This window comes from Homarus americanus, unplaced genomic scaffold (assembly GCF_018991925.1).
Source record: "Homarus americanus isolate GMGI-L3 unplaced genomic scaffold, GMGI_Hamer_2.0 scaffold41027, whole genome shotgun sequence".
Classification (NCBI taxonomy): Eukaryota; Metazoa; Arthropoda; class Malacostraca; order Decapoda; family Nephropidae; genus Homarus; species Homarus americanus.
This window is the reverse complement of record NW_024745073.1, coordinates 2,544,995-2,569,874: the sequence shown is the minus strand read 5'-3', so window position 1 is coordinate 2,569,874 and position 24,880 is coordinate 2,544,995. Positions and strand designations below refer to the sequence as shown.

The 24,880-nt window shown below is 38.4% G+C and overlaps 1 protein-coding gene across 2 annotated transcripts in view; it reads left to right on the top strand.

The window, feature by feature from the left end:
- Positions 1-7,284: 7,284 nt before the first annotated feature.
- Positions 7,285-24,880, top strand: part of LOC121878357 (potassium voltage-gated channel protein Shal-like) — a 38,524-nt gene continuing 20,928 nt past the window's right edge. For both annotated transcript variants that reach the window (XM_042384545.1, XM_042384544.1), the window contains exons 1-3: positions 7,285-7,442; positions 14,058-14,246; positions 22,990-23,145. In XM_042384545.1, coding sequence (XP_042240479.1) covers positions 7,290-7,442; positions 14,058-14,246; positions 22,990-23,145 — 498 coding nt within the window. In that variant the 5' untranslated portion in view covers positions 7,285-7,289. The remainder of the gene's footprint in view (positions 7,443-14,057; positions 14,247-22,989; positions 23,146-24,880) is intronic.

Below are 24,880 nucleotides of genomic sequence, written 5' to 3'. Positions count from 1 at the left end.
CATTTCCATTAGAAGATGGTCAGTATATGATGCAACAGGAACTATCGTTGGAGGAAACAGCCACTACATATTATGACTGGTATAGCGTCCACACTTCCTGACACTATTTATAGTCGCCTGTACTTTTGCTGCCAACTCTGAAGCTGCCGTTAAAAACAAAAGGTGTGTGGGCACAACTTTTTCACGAATATTTTTTAATGTGTTTAGAACACTAGAACAGTGACAACACTAAGAAAAGCATTAACTCTATACTGTACTGATTTACCTTTCACTTTTGTAATAAGGTCAAATAACATTGTCTAGGAAAGTCAAGGAAAGTCTGATTTATACTTATAAGAAGGAATTCAGATATACAACCCGTTTGGGCTTCGACCTCCCCTCTTTGTTTTTATCACCAACCATCACCACACGTAATGGTAGTCTAAAAAATTTCATGAAAGGCTGAACCATTTGTGAAATAGCTTTAAATATTATGATATACAAACTGATAACAATTTAAATTATAGTCTTTCCTGTCAAACTTTTCATGTGTTAACACCACAAGTCGTTTAGGTTTTTTACGACAATGATGTAATGGAGGATCACAGCTTAAATTATTTTTTTTACACTAAGCGTATGTCAATAGGGCTTATCTATTTTGTTTGACTTACATTTTCCATCTACTGATATCTTGTAGCTATTCTGAGTTTCTGTTTAAGAATACCTATTCCTTAAATGATGAAATTCTGAGTTCGGTTAATGTGACGTGTAGGTTTTGCAGCTCAGAGCTAAAACCATCACGTAATCCCACTGAACGTGTCCGAACACAAAGGTTGTCAGTTGAGTGAAAGACAACAACATGGCCAGGTACTGCTCCCTGGCTTTTGGCAAAACGTGTATAAAAATAGTGTTGTGAGGTGTAAAAGAGATAAATTTAATTGCAACATAAAATTGATGTTGTAATTAAATTTATCTTCTCTTAAAGTGTGTAAGTAAGTGACCCAAGATACAACACAAATGGTGTACACTTCTGTTAGTGTTATTTTTCAATAATAACATATTGACACATTAACAATTAAATGACAAACAAATTTAGACTTACAATAAACACCATAAAACCAAAATGCAGATAGTTATAAACAATAGGATGCATATAGGTGGAGACAGTTTCACTGGGATTTTTAAACATTTACTGTAATCAATAACGCAACTGTATCACATTTTGTAGATCTATGTGGATAATGTTAAATAAATCTACGGATGTTTAACTCCAATTTCACTATCATTACCTCAACCTCTTTCAAGTGCTGTAGCTACGAAACTATGCGGATTCCGACATTTTGCCATATCAATATTGTGGCTTAGAATTGACCCAGTAATACACCCTGTAATTTAATGTACATCTTTGTGAATCACCCTGTATACGGATATGCAACTCTGACATGTATTACAAATTAAGCTATATACATTACTCAAGTAGTGACAAGCTATTAACTACTCACACTCTCTACCATTACAGAAATTTAAAACGTATCAAATTTTTCTGTAGCGTAAAAAAAAAAAATACCCAATTACTCCAAACTTATCACTGGCACGAGTTGATAATAAATCACTGGCAAATGTTATGCACCTACATACCTATCAAAGGTTCTACAGAAGGTGACTGAAGGCTTTGTCCTTGACACAGAGACACAAACTTGAGGTTCTCCAGAGGAAGATAGAGGTTCACACAACAGACAGTCTTATAGCTCATAGCATTTTGACGTTGCTTATTGGAATCTCAATAAAGAAGTCAGGTAAAGTAAGAGGTGACAGACTAACTTGGAAGATGATATCCGAAATCTTTGTTGAGATGACTTTAGATCTTAAGAGATGCTGCCAGTAGGTGAAGAGACAAGAGGTGAACGTGCTTCACGATAACTGACTCTCGGTAATTAATCACTACTGAGGTTCTGAAGTGTATGAGGTATCGTCAGTGTTGCCACGAGGAGTACTGGATGTCTCAGTACTGTACAACCCAACCCAATGTGTGAGCTCCCAAACGGCGATTCTTGTCAAGGGCAAAACAAAATATGAGTTTGATAAAATTATTGTTCCAGCCAGACTGACGTTGGTTGAAACTATCACAGGCCATCACACCCTTGGGCCATGACAGGACCATGGCGGGAACTTACTTGAATTACCCGCTCATCCTGGTAGGGCTGGCCACAGGTGGTATCTATTATTTCTTATTAAAAGACAGTCGCTGCAGGTTCGCTCGTCGTACCCTCGTCCAGGAGTACAAAAGCAACAAAGACTTCCTTCCACCCTTTGTGTCAGGGTTATGATAGTGAATTATGAAGGGACTTGCTGCTGCATTCTCTTCTTTTATTCGAAAATGAAAAAAAAAATCATATTTTTTCAAGATTATTCACTGTCTCATAAACTATCACAGGATCAGATGAAACGATTTGGTGTTGTTTTTGACTGGCAGGTGACAGTCTGTGGAAACCTTGCAAACTGTTCCATTATTCTTTCATCAACTTTGTCTTTTGTAAGTTTAGAGGATTCTGGAAGTCGTCACAATTAGCCTAATGGGAGAAATAAGAACGGTCATACCTCATGTTCCCATCACATATTTTGTAACTTCCAACATGATACTGTCTATATTACTCAGTCAAGAGGAATATACACTGTACCGTATATATGATTACTGTACTACTTCAGGTACAGTATCCGAGAACTGGTAAGCTTTTATGTTGTACTTAAAAAGAAGAAAAACACGATGGGGGGAGGGTGGCACCGGGGGTGGGGTTGTGGTCAGGGGAGAGTGGCACCTTAGGAGTGGGGTTGTGGTACGGGGGAGTGGCACCTGGGGGGTTGTGGGAGTGGCACCGGGGGGTGGGGTTGTGGTATGGGTATGCTGGCACGGAGAGGGGAGGGAGGGGGAAGCACGGGGGGAGTTATGTTGCGATCAGAAGCTTTATGAACTAAGATTATTAACGATATAGACGATTAAATAAATGATTATTATTGTCAGGAAACACAGATGTGAGGTTCATATCTGTGTTACTCATTATTCAGTTCTTACAATTCGCTTTAATCCCAAACATTAGGGAAATGAGATGCGTGACATTAGACATTTGAGCTTGATTAAATAGTGAAAATAAAGGGAGTTTTAAGAGATAATTTTCCCAGGGTTTATATACTGTGTCTCTTGGGTTGACAGTGTAGAGCTCTATAATTCTTTGTCCCCAGAGGTAGAGCTCTATATTACTTTGTCCCCAGCGGTAGAGCTTTACATGATTTGTCCCCAGGGTTAGAGCTTTACATAATTTGTCCCCAGGGTTAGAGCTTTACATAATTTGTCCCCAGGGGTAGAGCTTTACATAATTTGTCCCCAGGGTTAGAGCTTTACATAATTTGTCCCCAGGGGTAGAGCTTTACATAATTTGTCCCAGGGGATAAGTAAATAAAGTAACTATACATACGCGTATACATTTTAGTAAACAAAATTATCTTCGGCTTTGATTCACTTTACGGCATCTGAACCTTTTTTTACATACCTGATAAATTATTCGAAAACAACGACCCGTCTTTAACTTGATTTAATTGCAACCCGATATAATTAGATTTCAATTAATTGTCAGTAAACATAAATATAAATGTACAATATGGGATTAAATACATTTAGACATTAACTAAAGAAAATGAACATCGAAAATTTAATTCAACACAGTATTAAAATGTAGAGGGTGTGTTACTTATATTTTGGGGGTAAACTCCAGATATGTTAGTTCAATAGTTTACTTATTATCTTATGTATTAACCTTCTGGTGAAATAGAAACTTATAGATTTTAAAACTTCTTTCTTCGTCTACGAGTCTCTGTCATGCAGGCCCGAGGTGTCTGCCTGGTTGGTGTGCATAAACAGCTCTGAACTCACACGACTGATATCTTCAGAGTTTCCAGAAATATATTACAGTAGGACAGAAATGGGACCTCTTTTTTGATATCGTTCCAATGCCTTTCATGTCGCGAGCACAATGACACCCACGGCCCCAGCACGTTCACCTAGGTCGAGGGTCTGATTCATCTTTCTGTATTTCTTTTCACCTCTCTAGATGGCCTCTCTGTCCCAAGAAGATTAAATGCTAATACAAGTTCCTCTGGAGACATTCATGTTTGGTAGATGAAGATTAAAATTAGGTTCTCGCTTAAACATGAGAGTTACTTTACCTGAGAGAGACAGAGACAAAACTCGACAAGCGGAAGTGTTACCTGCGATACTCTGGACCATCTCTGAACTGTGATGGGTATAATGACTTGAGAAACCTGGAAACTGACATTATTGCCGTTTTTTATAAGAGGTTTACTTCCACTACTTCCACAATCGGTTTTCAAAGAGGAAAGGAGACTGAATCTCAAGAGAATTATGCTGAAATTTGTAACTTTCATTTGGGAAGCAACACCTTGAAATAAAACAGGTGCCGAAATAAACTGGCTTCACTTGCCGAAGATAAAGTAATACTTACATTAATATCTCGTTTATCACGAAGTACCCAGAGCCACAGTGAGCCCCGTGATGCTATGTGGTGGATCAATGGAATTATAAGATTAGGAGGAGCCTAATAAGAAGAAAAGCATTAAGGCAAGAGAGTGTGGAAATATACACTGGAAGCCTTCATCTGGTAGCGCCTCACTTGACTCATTACCAACAACACATCTGGACCGTGTGTTCCACATCATGAAACCTTCACGACTGACTTCACTGTCATTTAACCCAATCAGAGAATCACTTCATAAATAGTGCTCTCGTCCTATCTCTGTCTTTCCTACACTGGTGCCCAAGTTCAGAGCATCCCAGCACAGGAACCGCTCCAATTAGGCTTTTGTCCTCGTTGAGCTCATGTGGGTAACCCTCCGACACCCTCCCCAACTGGCTCACGAGTAACCATTTCTCTAACTCACCAAGGCCTGGGACAGTTTCCGAGCTTCAGGCAACCAGCCCCGACTCTATGACAAGCACTTCCTCAATCTCCTCTCTCGATCCTCACAGCCGGCGAGAGTCCATGGTAGCTGGACCATTCTGCAGCTCCTTGCCAAGCAGCTTTCTGGCATCATCTCACACACTCCAGCTTGGCACGTACTACACCAGTCGAAGATTATGTCAGTGTGATAACCAACGCTGGCCATCAGAAAACTTCATCTAGTGTACTCCACTTATTGGTCTACGTACTTCAGAATCATCTACAGCTCATCTTGGAACTGCGTCTTCATCTTAAATCTGTCATAATATAAAATAATTATCCTTTTCTAACACTGTCTGTCCCGCCTGTAAGTTAGGTCATGAGACAGGGACCCAGAAGATCTGTGGTGCATCTGTATCTCACTTTCTACAGTCCTGCCTGCCCAGCTCCCTGCTAGATCTTTCTCTACCGATCGACCCAAGTTCACACCTAACAGCTTCCCCTGGCCTCCCTCTCCTCAAGCGGCCTCGCCATCCTGGGAAACTGGGAATCTCATGGTCTTACAATAAAGTGTTGTTACGACCCAAGTGTTTACTCACAACTAGTGATAACTCTCAGTTCACTCCCATTATCCTTTCCCTGTTTTCCAGGTCAAGATATTTGTAACAACAATAAGTTAAATTATGAGTAATCCAAATTAATGACGAACAAAAAATAAATAGTTAACATTTTATAACTACATTAAACACAAAGAAACCTTCAATTTACAAATTAAATAAGGGATAAATCAAACGTACCCTAACACACACACACACACACACACACACACACACACACACACACACACACACACACACACACACACACACACACACACACACACATTTTAACATTGAATATTGGAGGTGATTAATTACATTAAGTCAAACAATGTTCTTAATCAAGTTACAAATGTACACTTCCAAGTGACAATCAACAGAGAGAGAGAGAGAGAGAGAGAGAGAGAGAGAGAGTACTTCGTTTTGAAGTAACCAGGCCGAAAGCATTTCTCCTAGCGACTCACATGCAGGTCATATGTGTTTCAGTCTTAACTAGTTTCTAACATACAGAATAAACTATTATGATTGGGGTTCTTTGGACGAGAGCTCATGAGGACCAGAACCACAACACTAAAACTCTGGCAAGGTTGAGGCTTACCAGGGCTAAGACCCAACTAATCAATCACCCTCTATAATATTAAGCAGGGCAGCAGACCATATTATGAGTCACTGTTACGTATTTGATGACTCCTACACCAAAGTGTGCACCACTAACACGAATCACTGTCACTAATTTGATTAAAGGTGTATGATAACTTCGTGTCAGAAACTAGTGCTTGTGTGGCTGGGAGGTCAGGGATTAGGAGTACTCGAGTGGTATTAGGGGCCAGGGGATTGGTTTAAGATGAGATAAATAAATGAGGGGGGGGGGGGAATGTTGCAGCCACTCACACAATAACATAATATTAACCTCAAACACCTGTCAATATGTCGATTACTAATTAACATAGAAGTCAGAAACACTTGAGTAATTAAAGGACAGTCCCCGTCACCTTGTACTACTTTATACAACCTTGCATGTTCCAACACAGTATATACCTGTAATTAACGTAATGACACACGTTAATTTCAGGATACACTGAAAAACATTGCTCTTTCCTCACACACTGTTGACCTATATTGAGAAAGAGATTTGGTTTAATATACTACTGAACTGTTGAACATTCTCTTAAAGTCCTGCATTGAAAGTTAACAAGATTTAGTTTGATAATCTTCCTAAACCCAAGTACTGTACCTACATTACTCAAACAATTTACACCAAGTCAGGGTAAAGAAGACTGCAGAGGTGACCCAGCTTAGTATACTGTAACCGAGGCTGATTAATTACGAAAAGTTTTGTGAAGGGAAGCTAATATCATATCCGTGTATGTGTTTTCGTATTCTGAACAGAACTACAACATGTAAAATTATAATATGTCACCCCACTCTTATCATCATGTATAGTGGCTTCTGCCTCCTGCTAAAAAAAATAATTCCTTCACTGGGACACCAACACCCACTCCCTTGCTTCGCTTCTACTCAAAGAGAAGCCGACGACGACAGGATTTTGCACTTGTCTTCTCAACGGTAGGATGTTTTAATACGATCCCTTCTTCCTCTCTCCTTCTCCTTCAACCTAGGCATATAACCTTCAGCTCAATCCTCACGTCTCTACTCTTCCCCCCTATTGGCTTTGCGACTTACCCTTCGCTTATTTGCTCAGTCTCTAACGAACACGGTAACACACGCCTAATAATATTAATTTCTTTACAGGTATGGTGATATGGTTCCCCACACGCCCACGGGGAAGATAGTGGGCGGCGTATGTTCACTCTCAGGCGTATTGGTGATCGCGCTGCCCGTACCTGTCATCGTGTCGAACTTCTCCAGAATCTATCATCAGAACCAGCGAGCGGACAAGAGGAAAGCTCAGAAGGTAAGATCTCCAAGTCTGGTGGGTAATATGCTGAACCTTTGAGCACTGATGGTTGCTCCTCACCGGTCATCTACAACTACAATTCTAACCACCTTGTTACCTTTTCAGATTACCTAATTAACTCGTTATGTGTGGATAATGAGTTTGTTTTCAAGTTGTGAGGTAATTAGCTTGATCCTATTTTCGACCCGTCTGTGGATGAGTTTCTTGTGGTCTTCGTACACAGGTGATGAACCAGAGGCGTATATTTTTGTTCAGGGTCGTTGTTGGTTATAGTTTGTCATTCTCCCATCTAACCTAATCTAATCTAAACTAAATTTAACCTAATCTAATCTAAACTAAACTTAACCTAATCTAATCTAAACTAAATTTAACCTAATCTAATCTAAACTAAACTTAACCTAATCTAATCTAAACTAAACTTAACCTAATCTAATCTAAACTAAACTTAACCTAATCTAATCTAAACTAAACTTAACCTAATCTAATCTAAACTAAACTTAACCTAATCTAACCTAACCTAACATAACGTACTCTAACCTAACCTCACTTTCGGCCTCAGTCTGTATCCATTACTCTCCTAAATGTTCTTCCAGCACTCATTCTCTTCACTTATTTTGTTTGAGAGGTTTAATTAATTCCTCAGTTTTATTGTCTAAGTCAAACCAGGATAATTCTTTGAAGTCTTGTCTAAAATTTATATTAACAAAAGTAAATTGAAAAGAAGTTAATCAAACGCAAATGAATAGTGCTAAAAAATAAATAACACAACCCTATTTCAAATAATTCAAGAAACACACACACACACTTGAGATGTAAAAAATAAACTAATATGAATTTGACCCAATGTATAAGCCACTTACCTGCCTAGCGAGCTGAACACCGCGACTGGAAGAGTTCTCTGTGTGAGACTTAAGGTACAACTGACTAAGAAGTGGTAAATTCAGACGGAGGAAGACCTTAGTGTGAATTCCTACCACCAGGGATTTGCACCAACGTGTCCCTTGTTCAACTACCGTGTGTGGTTGTTATTAATTATATCAACTGGTTAAAGACAACTAAGAGTGGATTTAGGTCAATAATGCACAGTTGTGGATAAAAATAAAAATAATTCGGCAGGAAGGGAGGAAGGTAGGTGGTGACTTGGCAACGTAACACTGAGGTGGCGATTAAAACTGTGGTATTTTTTTTCAACGCCACATTTTTTTTTTTTAAAGTTCAATTATGAGTCAGGTGTAATTTACACTGTCTCCCTGCAGAATTATTTTTGTCCACAGCTTTACATATTACCACCATTATCTCGTCACAACCAACCTCAACCATAAAATTCCAAATCTTTCCTCAGTTCTTCCTCTGGTTAGACATTGATACATTAACCTCTCTGAACCTGACTATGTCTCCAATATCAGTCTAACTCTCACAGACATACTTTCCTTTCTTGTTTTATTCCTCGTTATTCTTAAAAAAACAATAACAAAAATATTCAAGGATCAGTTCACATTACTAAATCATTATATGTCTCAAACACGCTCATTTACTCTCAAGCAAAACTAATAATTTCTTTGGTCTTGTGACAGGACATCATCGGTATGTTGACAAGACGACTTTTTTTGGTGACGACGCTTCCTTGAATCACTGTCACTTGTGTTGGGTCTTGTCCTTCACCTTATCTAGTGCTCGGTTCGCGTCTTTTCTTGTCTGTTTATATGTGTGTCTGTTAGATTATCTGTTAATTGCCATTCTTGTGTGTTGCAATTATGAACTGATACGTTAAAAATTCGAATAGTTAGGCACCAGATCAAAAAGTTAAAACCAGAGTTCGGAAAGGATTATTGGTACTTCGACGGGGTGAGTGAAGATGATGAGGAAGAAAGAAGAGGGTGAGAGGGTGAATTTGGATAGGGGGATGGAGGAAGGAGAAAAAATTGAGGAAAACAGAGGGAGAAAGCAGGGAGGAAAAGATAAGAAAGAGAAGGTGGGAAGAAGAAGACCACATGTAAGAATAAAGACACCACCATGAACAATTACTGATTCAGTTGTTTAAGACACTATCATGAACAATTAGAGTTGAAGGTTGGCTAAATTTGTATTTCCATAACTAAATACTCATTATGCACAAAACCAAATTATCAGTAAATCCACCTAAAAATAGGGCAATTAAATTATGTTGTTTTAGTCTATTACCATTTTGGGATCAGATATGTGGGAATAATGAAGGATGGCTGTCTCGTATTTTTTTTTCCAATATAGGTTTTATGTTAAGTCTTAGAGGAGTTGCTAAAGGTCTCAGATAAGGAAAAGTTTAAGGTTTCACAGTTTGGTCAAGAGGAAGGTTAAAGGCTCTCCAGGTTTGTCTTGAGGAAGGTTAAGGCTCTCCAGGTTTATCTTGAGGAAGGTTAAGGCTCTCCAGGTTTGTCTTGAGGAAGGTTAATAAATTTGGTCATGAGGAAGGTAATAGGACTAAAAGTTTGGTCATAAATATCAGAAGATTTTTGTTTTCAGACTTTGGTCAGTCACCAAAATGGGGATTATTTCAACAATAATCGGTTGTGTTGTATTAATTCTAAGTCGTAATTACGTCAACAGGACATAATTTATAATGTGTTTATTATTGTAAGAAATATAGATATGACATTTACATACGGTATAATGTAAACACACTCCAAAAAGGATCTTTACGATAATGTGTGAGGCAATATGACACAACGAACGAAGGATTTTGACAACCCTACCGAGACAACAGGAGTCGAAGGGTTCATTTTGAAATTCATTGGACCCCTTCGTAAAGATTCGTTTTTGGAATGTGTGCCTAAAGCTTATGTTAAGAGAAATTCAGGTATACTCTGTAGAACTGGGTGTTGTACACTATGTACACTTCAGTGTTAATAGGGGCACACCTCATTACTAACATGGACACACCTCGGTAATAATAGGAACACGCCTCGGTACTAATAGGGGCACTCCTCGGTACTAATGGGCACATCTTATAACCAAAAGTAAACAAAAACCTACTTTTAAGGTGTAAGCATAAGAGTAACATTTAAATAGCAACAAATATATTCTCAATCACTCTATTTGATTAAAACGTGTAGTTGGAAAATCGTATGTGAGTGTTTCTGAGTTCATTGGTACACTTCAGATATTTTAGTAGATAAAGTAAAATTGATGAATATTTTTCTATGCTAATCGAAATACATAAAAATCAGTACTGTATCCTGGATCCTAAACAGATAATAGAATTCTTCACTGATAGTAATGTTGGTACAGTAGAATGTTGTAAGAGTCGTCGTTAAATAGGACCTCATAGAGTAATTTAAGTTCTCCACAAAGCTCTTGGAGATAAAGATTGATTGTCTCCAACAGTTACCTTGGATTATAGTTACGTAAGGAGCAGGTGAGTATGTCTTGTCTTGAAATGTTGATTAATATTAATTTAAAATAAGGAAAAAGTCCCATCTGCCAAATATCTCGTGATGTCATTTAGTTACGAGTGAGGCGGATTTTTCCATAGTCTATGAACCGTGTTATGGCCATACTATGAGAGGTATGTCTTGCCCACACTATGAGGGCCATATTATGGTCAAACTGTGAGAGGTATGTCTTGCCCACACTATGAAAACCGTGTATTGGCCACGTGCGAGAGGTATGTCTTGCCCACACTATGAAGGCCATATTATGGTCAAACTGTGAGAGGTATGTCTTGCCCACACTATGAGAAGCGTGTTATTGCCGCACTGTGAGAAGTATGTCTTGCCCACACTATGAGAATCGTGTTATGGCCACACTGTGAGAAGTTCTGTATGTCTTGCCCACACTATGAGAACCGTGCTATGGCCACACTGTGAGAGGTATGTCTTGCTCACACTCTGACAGCCACACTATGGGAGCTGAGACTTGGCCACACTGGGGGAGACGCACGTCATTAGACTTGCTAACATAGATGATATGGAAGAATGATAGAATAATACTTATTACTGAATATAAAACTTTGAATGAATGATTGTAAAGGTTGTCGAAGGTAAAGTGAATGACATTATCTATTATCTTAAGTCCCTTAATGCCACCTGTATGCAAAGACTAACAATCCAATGGGGGGAGGAGAGGGAACGATCTCGGTTCCACATTTGCTGCCTCACACCCACATCTGCTGCCTCGCATTGTCACTTGTGCCTCACACTGTCACCTGCTGATTCACACTGTCACCTGCTACTTCACACTGTCACCTGCTGCCTCGCACTCTTACTTGCTGCCTCACACTCTCACCTGCTACTTCACACTCTCGCCTGCTGCCTCGCACTCTTACTTGCTGTCTCACACTCTCACTTCCAACGCTGCTTCATTATGCACCTCACATCACCCAGGCAGGCGTGGCTGTGTTTTGAGCATACAGTATAAAAAGTGTCATATGATTAAAGACTTCCACAAGAATCACTTAACAGGTAATAACTACTATATGTTATAATTCATCACAACTGTAAATATTTGCTGATCATTTGACAAGAGTTCGTCATTTTTTAAACAGAAGCTTAAGCCTATTTTTAAAGAAGTTGTAAAACGCATGAGAATATATATATATGCTCTTGTCCTTGTGATGTGAACGAAGGACGTGAGCGAGAGTTCTATATATATTGTATACAGTATGTGCGTGTAACTATCACGCTTATAAGGCGTCGTTCATTCCAATATTCCATCCCTGTTTTGTACGTGTTACAACAGTTGTCATACATGTCTTAATAAGAATGTTTGTGTGCGAGAGAAAAGATATATTTTGGTATGATCAGTTTGTGTATTCAGCCTAATCTTTTAATAGTAATATTAGTGTTTGTATGTTTCAGTGTATCTGTGACTAAAGACGTAGCTAAGTTATCATATGTGAAAATATGTTGACTTCGGGTTAAACAAATATAACCGACTATGTTGTTATATGGTAAATTATTTATTTATTCTATGCTTTAGTTTTTAATCACCTTACTTTGAATAACGTATATAAAGGGAGTTCTATCTCTCATAATTTTCAATTGTTGTTGGACAAGTGTTATTGTTAACTTTGTTACGCGCTTAAAAACCTAAGTTGTTGAGGCGCAGTAATAACTTTATAACATCAGCAATAATGCATAAACTATCTCATTATAATCAACATCTATTCAAGCATGCACTCAGACACGATATTTGGTGACTATTGAAAGACGATCAGAAATATTTTCCATCTATCATTAGGTTTCTCTAGTTCAGGATGACTCACGCTCTCAACTCTAACACCAGCGACTATCTCCAAGATGCTATGTTGCCTTAGGTTCTTGTACCAATGTAGTCCATGTCTCACTGTTGGTGACTTGGTCCTCCAGCGGCTTGTATAGGTCGTCATCCCTCTCGTGTGGCCTTTCTCTAACTTGGTGTTGATGGCTCCGGTGGTGTGTATGTTAGGTACTGGCATGGAACTCTGTATATAGGAGGGGCTGGTGAGGATCTGACGTGTCTCGGCGTCCTCCTCCTCCTAATGGACATCATATAATAAAAATGCAAGTAATTAATGTACATAGTATAACTAGTAGATGTAGATTATACATTATGTCTTAGCCTAGAATTTATGCCACTAGGATTTTTTTTTCCAGTGAGTTAATTTTTTTAGTTAACTATAAGCCATGACAAATTCTGAGTGTATAAGTGTTTACATTCTTTATACAATTTTTTGGAGAAAAGGGGAGTTCCCAAATCTTAATTTTATTTCTATTATGGTTATGAAATGGAATTTTTCTTTCAGATCAGTATATTAGTGCTTAGGCACCATATTTCTATTGCTGATAGTTATGATGGTGAGTTGTATATGTCTACCAGTAACCCCAACACCAACACAGATGTCTCAGATACGCTTTAAGTGATAGCTATCGTCATCTATTTACAGGACATATCACCCCATTTTGTGAAAGAATAATCCAAGTACTATAATAACACAGTGTACTGGTGTTCAGCCGCCCGTTCCCCACCCCCTGGCCATAACCCAGTGCACTCACCACACTGACAACACTCAACCTTTCTTTCCCAGCGCGCACTGCTGAAACGTGAGGAGCAACAGGCGAGTTTGACATCTAAAGGAGGAAGAGTAGGAGGAGTAGGAAGAGTAGAAGGGATATAAGAGAAGTAGTGGCAGGGGAGGAGGAGAAGGAGTAGAAAGAGAAGGGGCACACACAGGTTGCTACGGAAGCCTACCACACACAATTGTGACACGCTGCATCTCTACCTAGCCCTCACTCGCCGCTACTCATATTTTAGGCCTAGCTTGCTTCATTTGAATGAGAATGTGTACAAGAGCTGCTAGACATAATGCGTATATGTTGACTGATCTTTGTTCTTGAGCCCTGCAGCTCGCGGCATACTGCTGCAGCTGCAGACATCATAGCTTTCCAGCACACACTTCGCCTGCCATACTATTACTTCAGCAACTCTGTAGCTTACTTGAAAACAATAAAGCCTTCCCGTGACAGGATCGCAGCCACGCTGAGTTTTAGGACTGTCATGCCATGGTGCTCATTTATTGTTATTTATAAAGTATTTAAACAGCACTATACAACATTAATTCGTTATCTAACATCCCATTTTACCTGCTTCCCGAAACAGAAAGCGCGCTTAGCAAGGATCCGGATCGCTAAGGCGTCTTCAGGAGCGGCCTTTGTCACTAAGAAGAAGGCGGCGGAGGCGCGACTCGCGGCACAGGAGAGCGGTCTGGAGATGGACGAATTTACCAAGGAGGAAGACATCTTCGAGATGCAGCATCATCATCTACTCCGCTGCCTCGAGAAGACCACGGTCAGTCAGTTATAGAAAGGAATCCACACCGATACGTTTATTGCATTATTATTTTTTTTTGGGGGGGGGGGTATTAAAGTATCGGAAAGTGAGTGCTGCTACACCTGGTACAGACTTGGTTGTAAGAGAAGTGAGAATGTTATACAATCATCTAATTCTGCATCTATCATGCATGAACTGTTTGTGGAAACTTATTGGCAAGATAATTTTCCAATATGTGAGTGTGTCAGGTGCAATTCACTTAGTTTCTATGGATAATATGGCAATAAAGTGAGTTGCTGAAGTTGAACAACCTAAATATAATTTACAATTATACTTTACTATAAAAGACTTACTGTTGAGGGTCACATCTATTAACGATGAAACAGATTAAGACCGTGGGTATAAAATTCCCTTCATTTACAGAAGATGTAAATGACAGTAAATATATTTGGGCACAAGGAAAAATGGAAATCTTAGAAAATTTTGTACATTTCCTTTTCAGTTTAGTATGCAAAAAATCGCCTACTTTATGATATCCCGATAGTTAGGAAGACATAATTTGTCTTCGTGGAACTGTAACCAAATATTTAACGAAAATGTTGTGTGTTTTGATGTGACAAGCAAAGAAGGTGGTGGTGGTGGCACTCTAGCTCCGCCTCCAGCAACGAACCTTTTATATCTCCTCCACGACACGCTCTGAAGAACTCTGTAACCCTACTTGTCTCCCATATTAATTAGTAGCTCCTGGTAGTTGTCCCAGGCTAGATTATTTTTTTTGTTTTCTTAATGCTGTTGAAAAGGTCGGGGGTTAGAGGGCATCTTACCTGACACAACCTTACCTTTGGTGTTTTATGGAGAGAAATTGAATTTTTAAATTTTTTCGTTTAATGTAAACAAGAGATAATTTGTTGCAGTAAACAGGCAAGACTTAGCTTTTATCTGACGACAAACTTTCTTCCTCAGTACACACTCATTTGATAGACAATTTCACTGTCCTTATGCGAGATGACTGTAGTAATTTGTCATATAAAAGTAAATATATAAAACTCGTATTCTGTGATAGACTGTATACTTCTTACAAAAATAAAACGTATGGCTATTATTGAAACACCCGGATAATCGTTTACCCGGCAGAGTGGAAAGCTGGGGTTCAATAATAACTTATATAAAGATAAATGGGAAAGAAAAACCCTCAGTGTTTTGAGTGTGGAAGTGATTTTCTCATCAACTTTTGTATTGTGATTTTTCGATTTTCGGGTCCTTACTGAAGCTATTTTTAATTAAACTCGATAAATTTTATATATACATACAAATACAGTAAATAAGTGTGTGTGTGTGTGTGTGTGTGTGTGTGTGTGTGTGTGTGTGTGTGTGGATTGCATAGGCAGTATATACTATTGATTTTGAACTCGTCACCATTGGTTATGTTGCCATCCGACCTTTCTGCGTCATTTGTAGTAGTGCCATCATCGTTAGCCAAAGGGTAATGAGCACTCCTTGGGGACAGGTTATGTTAAGTAGCGCTGAGGCTAAATTGGCTCGTGTACATGTGATAAAGATGAGTTGCAGTAAAAACATAACTTCACACACAAACACACACACACACACATCCGTACACACACACACACACACACACACACACACACACACACACACACACACACACACACACACACACACACACACTTGAATGTCAATTTTGAGAAGACTTACGTAAAACAGACAAACTGAGTCAAGCTTTTGTCTCCATATGTCAAATCATCCTGAAGCTATCTTGTAATACGAACGAAACTTTGACTGTGTCTTTATGATGTACATACATACTTTATATGTATAGTTGAAGATCTACGTAAATACTGTGTATGTGTAGTTCAATAAATACATACATATAGACTTTGTATGCATAGTTTAATAGTACATATATTGTGTATGTATAGTTTAAATGATGAATGTGTAATCTGAGGTTGAATGACAGTTTTTTTTATAATTACTTATAGTACGAGAGGAACGACGACGAGTCGCCAGACGAGCAGGTAACATTGGTTCTCCATCACTCACACCTCCTTGTGCTTCACCACACATTAGAGTTCCGCAGTCAGGCAGTAACTTTCAACATTGCTAAGTTGCTTCTAAGTGCTTCTGCTGCTCCTACCAGGCCCGTCCTTTAGGGGGGGCGAACGGGGGCGACCGCCCGGGGCCCCGCGCGTGTGGGGGCCCCGCGGGGCCCAACACTTGACCCAGTGACCTCAGACACATTACCTGTTGACTGGTTAATCTGACCTGACGGCTTACGCCATCGCAACCGTGACCTTACCATCCATAGCGACAGTCCCATGGGGGTTGGTGGGGCCCCGCAGTGGCTGAGTTGCCCCGGGCCCCGCACCCCCCTAGGGGCGGCCTTGGCTCCTACTATAATACTTCACGCGGGATATAAAAACCCCGTCAATGGTGAACAATACTTTTTATTTATGAGCTAAACCATTAATACAGAAACATAAATCTGCCTCTAATTTATATTTTGCAACATAGACTCTGCAATGTGAACGAGAGGTGTGCACACTCCATAACGAGAGGTGTGCACACACTCCATAACGAGATGTGTGCACACTCTCCATACCGAGAGGTGTGCACACTCTCCATAACGAGAGGTGTGCACACTCCATAACGAGAGGTGTGCACACTCTCCATAACGAGAGGTGTGCACACTCTCCATATAATGTTGATGACCCTCAGACAGGTAGTTTAAATACCTCATAATATGCTCTGTAAATTAGTTTTATTTGATCTAAGCAAATTTCGTACATTTATTAATGAGTAAAATGTAAAAAAAAAAAAAGAGACCATAAATTATGTTATAAAAATATCATAACTAAGTCATGCCATCTCTCACCCCTCATTGACCATCTCTCACCCCTCACTAACCATCTCTCACCCCTCACTAACCATCTCTCACCCCTCATTGACCATCTCACCCTCACTAACCATCTCTCACCCTCATTAACCATCTCACCCCTCGTTAACCACCTCTCACCCCTCATTGACCATCTTCACCCCTCGTTAACCATCTCTCACCCCTCATTGACCATCTCTCACCCCTCATTGACCATCTCTCACCCCTCACTAACCATCTCTCACCCCTCATTGACCATCTCTCACCCCTCATTAACCATCTCTCACCCCTCACTAACCATCTTTCACCCCTCATTGACCATCTCTCACCCCTCACTAACCATCTCTCACCCCTCATTGGCTAACACTTGTCATACAATAAATGGAACACACACGTAACGTAATATATCATTTAACTTTTATTCAGATTAAGTTTCTTATTATTTACGTACACATTTCTCTTACGTGTTGAGAGGAAATTTATATTAGAAATAAATTTATAAGATTTACCTTTAATCAGAAAGTTAGAATCATATTGTTTTGTCGTCACAGATAAGAAAGTTTCTATGTCAATCTATAAAGTTTTAATTCCGATGCGAAGATATGAATATATTATCATGTCTTCAGGTGCGCTTGAATACAGAAGGTAAGGAGGTGGATATGTAGAGACAATACCAGGAAGATTTAGCTTTTATTGTATCCAGGTGGGAGAACATTGTCGACCTCTCAGCAGGACAAAAGGTGTGCAGTATTATATTTTCTGTATTATGGAAGACCCTTGTCAACCTTCTAGTATGGCAAAGGAGTACAATGTTTTGTTCGCTGTGTAATGGAGGAGCTTCGTCGACCACGCACCATGCAGACCTCCTGGTATTGTGTTCCTTGTGTCGATCACTTAGGAAGAGGGAGAAGGTGGAAGGGGGATGCTACCTATGCTGTTTATAAAGGGTATAGTGGTGTCTGTTTATATGCTGAAGCCAACTCAGTGAATCATGAAATAAAGGGAGAAGGATCTTTAAAGATTGTCGAATTGAACTGGGTCAGGTTGTTAGCTGATATATTCATTAAAAACAAAAAAAATCTGAGGACAATCCATAGTGTAGGATCTTTATATGTATATATTTCACTACCACAAGTCCCTGACAGATGAGGTAGTGTGTGGTGTGTGTGTGTGTGTCTCATGAAGGAGTGTTCACCTGGTCAACACTGGCATTACTGTCCTCGGTGTGTTGTGCTCATTGTCCTTCCCTCCGTCACACCAAACTCTCACATCCCATAATTGACTTTGGCCAACAGAAGGAAAAGCGTTCGCAAATATTATCTTACCCCTATAGAAATAATCCTTTAGTTAACAGAAACAAGTCAGTTTATTTTTTTATGTTTACTTACAAAATAATAAATCATTAATATCATTATATGAATTTTGGTATATATATATATATAAGTTGAAAATAGCGTACAAGTCTCAGATCTCTTTAAATATTATTAGAAAAAAATAAAATACATAGGGTAAACGAGCGCGAGGTCAAGACAGGAGGGCTGGTTTCATTATTGATGGCTGGTGTACGCGGTGTGTGTGTACAGAGGCAGGGGCGGCCGTACTTCCGCCCACCACTAACGGGAGCCTTACCTTGTGTGCCCGTGTACCACCACCTTGTCCCCCATCACCAGTGAATAGACCACATCTTCAAACCTTGTTGACTATAGTGGGGTCGCTTTTCACATCTGTACGGTGGTAGGTTGTATGGCTATCTCAGGGCCTGGGTGCCTGGTGGGGCAGAAAGAAGAAGCTGTCTATGTTGTCTTGAGAGATACTATGAAAAGATAACTGTTTGACTGGTTAACTAAAAAGTATCTATCAGTTTGGCTTATTTGCCTCTCAGGTTAATTAATTGACTCCTCGACGTCTAGTGAGCCAAAGAGCAGGTGAATGCCGACCTGGAAGGCTGGTTAGTTAAGAGGGTGGTTGATTAACCAATGTGGTCAGTGGCGTGTCTATAAAAACACCACATCCCTCACACTCCACTCACACTCACACACACACACACACACACACACATGAAGGTAGCAGTTTGGCAGTCTTTATCCTATATAAAGTAATCCATGGTGTCACTCTCCTTGTCTCTTTTGTAATGGAAGGTTAGGGAGTCTTGTGGGTGGTAGCGGTGCGGCAGTGACCTAGTGAGTGAGTCAGCAGCAGCCGACCAGACTCACCGACCTACATTTCCGATATTATCGTAAAGACATCACCCTGACTTGATGTAGGGGGCTCAACCTAGATGGTGGGTCACGTTGTCTGCCTGACATCTATCGAGGATACTAATGCTGCTAACATTTAAAAACAATTAACTTTGCGGATATGAAAGTCTACTAACCCCTTGTGTACGAGGTCCTATCTGACCTGAATAAAATCGTCTGGTGTTAGTCAAATAAAATATTAAAAGGGGCGTCCCCTTAGTGAAGGGGTCAACAAATTAAAGGAAAATTTTGTAAATCATTATATTTCATTATTTTTACTATGGTGTAAAGGTCAACTACATTGTCCTCCTTACAGCTGGTTTTCTTCTCAATAAGACAAAGGAAAATCCATAAATTTGTAATTTATTGATTTCATAAATAAATAACTATACCAACGGTGGCTATTAGTGGTCACATCTAAGGTAAGAAATAAGAACCTCGTGGTAATTAGCTGTCTATCAGTGGCGGTTGATAGGTTTATACAGACTAAAGTTTAAGACCTTCACTATATTTTTTTTTTCACCAGGGATAAGTCATAGCGTTTCCCTAACTCTTACCTACCCCCCCTCCCCCCCCCCACACCCCTTTTCACCCATTTAGTCAGCTATTGCGACATGTAGGAGATACAGATGATTTATACCGCCCGACCGACACGGATAACAAACATGTTGAAGAAAATTATCTGCAGTGACTTTCATTGGTTGGTCTACGACAGGTATTAGATATAAGGACATAAGAAGCCAGGCCTATAGGAATCTCTCGCATGTAACCATATATACACTTCCTAGACACATCTCATCTGTCGCCTTTTTATATTGTCTCTCGATATATTGCAAATCTTTTCTTGTTGAGCTTAATATTGGGTCTAACTCTTTAAAATTGGACTTGGTCAATTTTACCCTATTACCAATTTTCGTTGAGATAGCTCCCATTTTGACAGGGTGGTGATGATGGAGGTAAGTTCAAGACGGTAAGTATAATTTTTTTTTTTCCAATGTAATAACCAAACTAAAGAATCTGTGTTGAGACGACATTTATGCTCCGTGATAAACAAAATTCACAGATCGGCAATTTTGTTGAACATTTCACTAACGAATTCCCACATTTACATCTAAGCCAAATAGCCAGCCTGAAGAAAAATATGGAAAAAGTTGATTATACAAAATGGCTTACAAGGAAAACCAGTTGGACCTCCTTTTTAGTTGCCGGGAGAACTAATTAAAGAAGTCTGAAGATGTTGTATCCGTTTCGACGTTCAGACTTATGTGACCAGAATCATCTTGGTACTTTACACGTCCATCAACCTTTCATAAACACTTTTTTTTCTAATAAATTTCGTGAAAATCCGGAAAAGGCTGCAGCATGATAAGACCAGATATGCAATTGATTACACTTACACACGCTTATATCGCTATATCCTATCCTTGGCCTGTTGATAATAACACTATCCTGGTAAAGTAGTTGTAGTACCCCCTCACCACTTTCACTTGACACACACTGATGAACCAACTTGTGATGTTAGTGCTTGGTGGCGTGAGATGGTGTGGGTGAGCCTGGCTACAACAGTATCGACCGGGTGAGCAAGTCTAGTAGTATAGTGTTGCCTGACGCAGCTGCCCCCCCCCCCCCCCCCTTCGTTACTCACTCTCTCCTTCACCACCACTTTTGTCTACTGTTACTAATTATCTGTAATTACTTTATCGAACAGTCTCAACCAACAGTAATCTTCTTTATAATTAAGTACAGGGTACAGTGGTATAATATACGTATGTTTCTAATAAGGCTCAAACAACACACACACACACACACACACACACACACACACACACATGCGAGTATACATCACGTTTTCTCGTGCCCTTCCGTTATCAGTCATTATACTACTACAGTATGTAAGACAACAGGTTCATAAAGTCTTCATGCTGAGCTTGTCTTAATATAACTAGACAACTAGATGATAGCCCTCAACCTTTTTCAGTTTCTGCTTCTCTGTTTTATAGATTAAGGGGATAACGAATCATTAACATTTTAGTCGTGTTTGTACAAATTATTTCCAGAATTCTTTAGACTTGTCCAACATATTTTATGTCGAGAAAATTAAAGAGTCATTTGATTGCAAAAACACGGCTATAAATAAGTAGTACCTTCACCAGTTGATGTCATGCACGCCGATAACACGAGGACCACGTGCACCTGCTTTCATTTATAGAATATAGATGACTTTCCTTTTGAAACTGAAATGACGTCATAAACAATCGCTGACTTCAGGATTCTTAACTCATTTTGTTAAAACATATATATATATATATATATATATATATATATATATATATATATATATATATATATATATATATATATATATATATATATATATATATATATATATATATATATATATATATATATATAATGAATGAAAATCCGCCTCGGACTCTTTAAGGCAGGACCCAGACAAATACCTACAACAAAAGGTCACTATTTCTCGCTGTGTCTATAATTTGTAAGTCGGTAACCAAAATTGGCGTTGTTCTTCTACCTGGGAATTATTTAATACATATCAGGTTCCTTATTTTGTCACCATGGTTGCTGTAACCCTAAGTAACACGATTTCAGCATATTAATAATTAAAAGTGAATGTAACTTATGTCCAAAATACATAATACTAGTATTGCAGTATTTGTTCACATAGGGGCCTGCCGCTCTGAAGCCCAAGTCGATATAGTGAAACATTGTTACAGATGAACTTTGTCTGTAATTTTACTTTTCAGTCTTCTGAATGATCTCGCCTTCGCCTCTTGCACTGTACTGTGAGTTTTGAAGCAAAATAATCTTAAGAGTTGTTATTACATTTTTTGGTCTATTTAGCCTTTTGTAAATACTTAATATCTTGTGAAACTATATAGACAAATTAGTGACTATAACTTTTTTATTGTTATTCATATTGCTCGTGATAAATCGTTATTAACTATGTACTTCTATAAATATTGCTTAAGATACATTATCAACAGCTCAATGTAAACTTGATATTTTGCAAACTTTTACTAAGCATTACTTGTCTCAAAAGATTCTGATTATGAACAATATTATCCGATAATTTATGTTAGGTAAAAAAAATAACAGCATCAATACGATATATCCGGTTATCATGCTCCTACTCCTTATGTTATACACCGTCTCTCTCTCTCTCTCTCTCTCTCTCTCTCTCTCTCTCTCTATATATATATATATATATATATATATATATATATATATATATATATATATATATATATATATATATATATATATATATATATATATATATATAATTTCATGTAGATCCACAATGGAAACGAGGACAAGATAAATCTCGATAAAACCACACAGGAAAATGGAAACACTGGAGCACCTTAGCTTTCGTCTTTATCCAAGACGTGTAGATGGTTATATATATATATATATATATATATATATATATATATATATATATATATATATATATATATATATATATATATATATATATACTGTACTACACATATACACGATTCATATTTTTAGGTGATCTACAATGTCATTTCTGTGTCACTCGTCTCAGGGGTCGAGCAGTGTGTAGCCGTGGCGAGAACATTAACTCGACTCCTTTCCGCAGGACCGAGAGTTTGTGGAGCTGGAGGTTCCTTACAACGGCCAGCCCAACAGGCCCGGGAGCGCCTCCCCGCCCCAGAGTCGGAGCCCCTCACTCTCCAGCCACGCTAACTTCACTGTCACCTGCTGCGGCCGAAGGTTTGGGGGAAAATCATACCAGGTGGGCAAAGAGGCATGAGGCAGACCTGTCTTTTCTAGCAGTCATATAATGACGTTTTATTTGACACTCAGTTCGTCAGTCGATCAGTCCAATCCGTTAATAAAGAACCAGTGGATTTAACAGTCAATAATATCATCCCACATGTTCTCCATAAAATCAGAGCACAATTGTCAAATTATATCATAGTAAACACATTAAAATGTTTTATTATAAAGTATATAACTACCATAGACACTTTAATTATCACAAAAATATCCTATACACTGCTGGTATATGGTAGGAAGTTTGGTCTAATGGCAATTTTCGTAGTAGTTGTAATATTCACCAACCTCATGGGTTGCCGCACTGAGCACCCACGACGCAAAGAATTACTGTAATATATATATATATATATATATATATATATATATATATATATATATATATATATATATATATATATATATATACACACACACAGACATGTGTGTGTGTGTGTGTGTAAAATATATACGCTCTTACAGTTGCATGATAGCTTGGAGCAACTCAACATTTAGTCGTGAACAAGCTTTCACGTACATCGGGACTTGTTGAACTAATGAAATACTGATTCCTATGTTTTTAACTTACAATATTGAATACTTTGTAGTGGCAGGCTAGACAGCCTTTGTAAAGCTGCTTTACCTACCGGGTAAGAAAGACACACATACAATACAAAATTGACAACTATATCCACACATGTTGTATTTAACTTAGTAATATTATTTTGATCATTTTAAGTAATAAATGATCCAGTTAGAAGACAGACAGATAATTATATGTTTATGCTACTCCCATCAAAATAGGCGAGATACATAACAATGAATTATTTACGACTCGGTTTTTTTCTATCTACGTAATTTATAAATATTATTAGTTACTGCAGAGACAGAAGTTGGACACTAAAAAAAAATGAGATTTGTGTTACGTTTCTACACGACGAGAAGCAACCAACATGTTGACATATGGTAATTGTGAGGGTGAGACTCATTAAACCATTATGGAAATTGATAAAAACCAAACTAACCTAACCGGAATATTTCAGTTAAGATCTTAGGTAATAGTATAGTTAGGTTAGGCTAACTTAATTAGGTTAGATCAGTGTGGTTCCCATTAGCTCTCGTAAGTGGTTTAATGTCGTGGACTCACACACACACACACACACACACACACACTGTCGCCATTTGTCAACAATCTGGATGTCTTTCTCCGTATAGACACATAACACGCTATCATCAGTAAGTCCAATATTTTGTTTCTATTTTTCAACTCAGTTTCCCGTCCCTGCAATAAAAACATGTTTTGTAAATTTGTAAAAGCAAATTGGGAAAACACTAAATATTATGACCACGCAAGGGCAGGCAAATATTGCCCCTTTAACTGTGAGAGCATTTACGTAACGTACACACACACATTATATATATATATATATATATATATATATATATATATATATATATATATATATATATATATATATATATATATATATATATATATATATATATATATATATATATATATATATATATATATATATATATATATATATATATATATATATATATATATATATACATACAGGATAATATAATCAGATTTTACCTATAATCAATGTGGTTAATCTGAGTCAAAATTATAAAACTTTCACGTATTTCAGCTGACTGTCGTTGGCATCACGCAAAGTAAATATGTGTAACAGCACCAGGAGCCTGAC